Source organism: Dendronephthya gigantea, unplaced genomic scaffold, assembly GCF_004324835.1.
Source record: "Dendronephthya gigantea isolate DGI-Jeju-01 unplaced genomic scaffold, DenGig_1.0 000865F, whole genome shotgun sequence".
NCBI lineage: Eukaryota > Metazoa > Cnidaria > Anthozoa > Malacalcyonacea > Nephtheidae > Dendronephthya > Dendronephthya gigantea.
Window position 1 is genome coordinate 15,379 of NW_021163875.1, and position 4,956 is coordinate 20,334.

Below are 4,956 nucleotides of genomic sequence, written 5' to 3' on the forward strand. Positions count from 1 at the left end.
GTTCCACCTCTGTTCAAACTCTTGAGAGATTTTTTTTTGCACTCTTTCACATCTGACGGTACACGTAAAAACCCTTGTTTAGAAAGACAATGCCATAATACATCGCAAGTCTCTTCAATTATCCGGCCAATTGTTGTGGGACTGATACGATAATTCGCAGCTATTGTCGTTTGTGCGTCGCCAGTTACAAGATATCTGAGGGTTACGCCTAGTCTTTCGTCCGGAGGGATAGGTTCCCGCATTTTTGTGGATTCTTTCTTTATTAACGGTGCGACCCAAGATAGTAAAAGCTCAAACATACCGGGAGACATCCTGAACAGACGAAAAAAATACTCGTGGTCTGACAGCATTAATTCTCGTACAAGAACGTTAAATTCACCCTTTGACTTGCGTTCATCGTAAACTTTTCTCACCCAGAATCTTTTCTTGTATTTTACACGTTGCCTTCGCTTTCTTAAAAGCAGCAAAATCACAATTCTTCGTCTTAAAATCCAGCGTCTATTTAAAGCTGCCATGTTTGTTTTTCTTGTTTGCAACACTTTTTGACCAGTCGTTTGGCTGATTCGCCAGTTTGCGCTCGCTTATTGGCCCGCTCAGTGGAAATTGCAAACATTGATCGCGCAAACTGTTCTCGCGAAAAAAGTCGCGTCGCGCGAAAAAAGTCGCCTAGTGGAAAACAGGCTTAACAGTATAAACACTGACAGAATGACTTATAACACAAATTATTTTTTAAAATTGCAAAAAAATTCATAGGTCAAACCATTGATCTTCGCAATACGCCGACGAAAACCAGATTTTAACCACGGTGCTAAGGCTTCCAAAGGACTGATCATATTTCAAAGACATTATCGAGTTCCTCCTTCTCAACTATATATATATATATCCCAGAATTTGTAATATTACCCTAATCTATCCCGATGATGACTACAAGCTAGTTGAAATGTAGATAGAATAAAACTACAAAATGTTACTTCGAGTTACTGTTCTATTGTATTTTATAAAGTCAACAGATTTTACGAATCACATCAGGTTTGATGTTACATTTCTTATCCCCAGCAACGTAATTTACCAGTGTGTGATAACCACGCTCATCTTCACCGTGTAGTACACCTGTATCGCCAAATCTCAGTTCAGTAACAGGCAGCGTGCGTTTGTCTGTCAGGTATCCACTGTCTTCACGCCATGTCCAATAATTCTCGCCACAATTACATTTTCTTCTACCTGCACAGCTCTTGGTCATTCCACATGAACATTTTCCACTGTCGACTGCCGCTCCACCCCAGTAATTCATCTTTGAACCTTGACGTGATACCAACCAACCATAGGAATCTGTCAAAAAAACGCTACCAAAACATTTATATTTAATAAATTAGTTTATCCAGGGGATGGTTAAACGCGAGAATAAACGGGCTTCGTATAACCCAGTTTTATCACCTAATTGTTAACTATCAGCCGCATAAGAAATTTATACGGTGGATTGCGACTAAACACCGTTTAAGCTAAACGCCTTTCGAACAATCGCCCCAGATTTTAAGGATCCGGAGATTCTCATTTCGGCTTTTAAAGTTTCCGGAGATTCTCGTTCCGGGTCTTAAAGATTCCAGAGATTCTCATTCCGGGTCTTAAAGATTCCAGAGATTCTCATTTCCCATTCCCCGTTCCTTGATTTCCCGTTCCTGGTTTTAAAGATAGCCGAAATTTGAATAATCGCCTTTGTAATTATGCTAAAATAAGATAACATGAATAATTCCCTCCTATTGCCGGAAAGCTTAAGATTGTTACCCATTAAACAATAAATAGATAACAATCATTAAAATTTTAATCACGAATACTTGGGTCTATAATATTCGATGTTAAATACAGCAATGCGAGTAGTCTTGTATTTATTACATGTCTAGTTTAATGAATATTGAAATTTCAAAGTAAGGTTTATAGTTACAAAAAGCACTGAATATTTTTATACAACAAAACAAGTGGTATCATCAATCTGATATGTTCTGACTGAAGTGTACGCTTCCAACAAGTCAGATCGTTGATGGAACTTACAGCTGATAGCACTAACAGTATAAACACTGACTTAACACAAGTTATTTTACATAGGGCAAATCATTGCTCTTCGCAATACGTCGACGAAAACCAAAAAGTTCTTAACCACGGTGCTAAGCCTTCCAAAGAACTGATCATATTTTAATGAAATTATCAAGTCCCTCCTTATTAACTATACTAGAAATACATTGCATGCAAAGTCCCCTCGCCTAAAGCAATAAACATATATTTCCATCACTGAAGTGAAATGCTATAATACTCGTTTCTGCCGAATGATTGAAGTCGTAAAGTAAAATCCTATATTTTGGTACAATTACAAAGTCGACTCTCCAGCTATCAAATTCGATTATAATCATATTAATAAATTGTGCTACGAATAGTTTTATATACTACAATTTTTAGCGAAATTTCAATTACTTTTTAAACAGATTAACCTTTAAAAATAAATACTTTCCAAATCAAAATCATTTCAAGGAAATTGACGAATAAATTCAAGACTTACAAAATGCTTGCATGCTTTAAAATACAAAATCTACCCACTTACCTGTTCAACAGCACTTCAAAAATGCCTCAAAATCGTAGTTTTTTTTACCGTATATTTGAATGAAAGTTTTTCTATCCGAGGGCATCTTTTACATTGTATTTTATTGAATTTTACGAATCAATTTTTCGTATATTTTTAAGACCATCCAAATGAAAAATTTATTTAAAAGTTTTATAATTCAAAATATCAGTTATGCTGACGTGATGAAAATTTTAATTTAGCTAATCGCACGTTTGTAAACGTTTGCTAGTTACCAGTTTTAACTCGTCTTAAACTCACGCAGGCGCATAACTTACAAAAACGCCCAACGTCCATGACATAATAGCAGACAACTTTCATTTCGCATTTGCATTCCCGGGCGTAATTAAAATCTCCGGGCGGAATTAGTGCCCTCGCCCGGTGCTTCGCACCGGCTCGGGGATAAATCCCAGCATTTTTAATCTATCCCGATGATGACTACAAGCAAGTTGAGAAGTAGATTGAATAAAACTACAAAATTTTTTTATTTAATTTTATGAATCATATCAGGTTTGATGTTCGATCTCTTATCCCCAGCAGCGTAATTTACCCAGCGCATGATAACCACGCTCATTGAAACCGTCAAGTATACCTGTATCGCCAAATCTCAGTTCAGTAACAGGCAGCGTGTTCTTGTCTGTCAGGTATCCACTGTCTTCACGCCATGCGTAGTCATTCATGTCACAATTACATTTTTTTCCACCTGCACAGCTGTTGGTCATTCCACATGAACACTTTCCACTATCGACTGCCGCTCCACCCCAGTAAGTCATGTTTGAACCTTGACGTGATACCCACCATCCGTCGGAATCAGTCAACAACATGCTACCAAAACATTCATATTTTATAAACTGCTCACAATTCTTCGACTGCTTGATAATCGCGACAATCTGCTCCATGGAAATGTTATATTTAATCTTTCTTTTGTAAGAACCTGGAGGATTATATCCGTTAACTAATGTTCTCGATTCACTGTCATGTCCAATCTCTGTCACACCAACACCATTCTTTGAAACCATGTCACAAAATACTCGAACCGTGAGGTTTAGTCCTTCAGGCTTTATGGAATACTTTCCACTATCAGATGATGGATATTTTGTTCGTAAAATCCTGCACGATTTGTTGGCATCATTTGAATTTTCTGTAAATGAGGATAAAGGTTTTGTCACTACTAATGTGTTTAAAGATAATTTTAACAAATGTTCGTTTATTGGGTATGAAAGAATGATGAATTATGAATTCTTCTGTTTTAAGATGACTCAGCAAACAATGCAATTATACTATACTAATATTTATCACAGGTAGCCCCCAATTGGGTTGGTATATTTTTATACATAATACATTACACTAAACCGCACGAAGTTGCGCCTGCGATAATATGCCAGCAGTTGAATGAAGAAAGTGATACTTCATGTCATTTTGCATAGAATGTATTTAAATATTTAGCGAAAAGCAAACCCAATAGCGGGCTGCCTGTGATATAATAATAAAAAAGAAATCGGAAAAACGCATTTCATTAGATAGGGGGATGGTTAACTTGTATTTTGCATAAAAAACAGCGATATTAGTGTTCAAAGTAAATGTATTTAGAGAGTCGTCTAAACTATGCAAAATTGCAGCAAAACAGCAAAATATGAGAGAAGCATTGCTCCTTTTTGAGAAACATTAAGGAACGTATATTTCAATGAATAATCTGAAAAAATTGCACTGGTAAATGAAAATGTAACAGTTTGTTAATGATGAAATCGGGTGTGTTTGGAAATTTTTTATAATTGAAAAAACACAAATATGGGAATATAAATACGTAAAAACATATAAATATTTGAAGTTAATGTTCCGATACTTTTTTAAAAATATGTTGTTCATGTGGTTCTAATGGGATTTTACACACTTGCAGCTTTATTAAACCTACGTTGATCCTTGGGTGACAGGTTCTCCCATGGAAGGCCTTTATTGAATGGGACTTGGCTTGCGATTCCCTAACGATAATTATTCCTTGAGAGTGGAATGGTTTGACCATGATACCGTCCATATCTATCATTCCCACTATTCGCAGCATTTCTAATTAGTGTAATCGCACTCAACTAAATGACATCCTTTGAATTAGTCCACGTTCTATCACTGGTTAAATACTACGTGCTAGGTCTACGTGCTATACTAAAAGGTATACGTACTAAGTCTACGTCATAAAAGATCTACGTACTACCTTCTCGACAACCAAAATGCATCTATTTGTCTGCGAGCGTTTTAAAAATGCAATATTACTAAAAATATTCCGCAATATCTCAGCTTATTACCATCACTATTGAACTCGTTTCAAAATAAGCTTTTGAATGGTATGTTTTGTA

At 36.1% G+C, this 4,956-nt stretch overlaps 1 protein-coding gene across 1 annotated transcript; it reads right to left on the reverse strand.

The window, feature by feature from the left end:
• Positions 1-3,112: 3,112 nt before the first annotated feature.
• On the reverse strand, positions 3,113-3,735 carry LOC114544600 (neurexin-4-like). Its single transcript, XM_028563189.1, has one exon. The coding sequence runs from the start codon at positions 3,625-3,627 to the stop codon at positions 3,136-3,138; it is 492 nt and encodes a 163-aa protein (XP_028418990.1). The 5' UTR covers positions 3,628-3,735; the 3' UTR covers positions 3,113-3,135.
• Positions 3,736-4,956: the final 1,221 nt, after the last annotated feature.

What these genes read in the sequence shown, in the direction of transcription:
- LOC114544600 (XM_028563189.1), bottom strand. Translation starts at nt 3,627, where the DNA reads ATGGTTTCAAAGAATGGTGTTGGTGTGACAGAGATTGGACATGACAGT.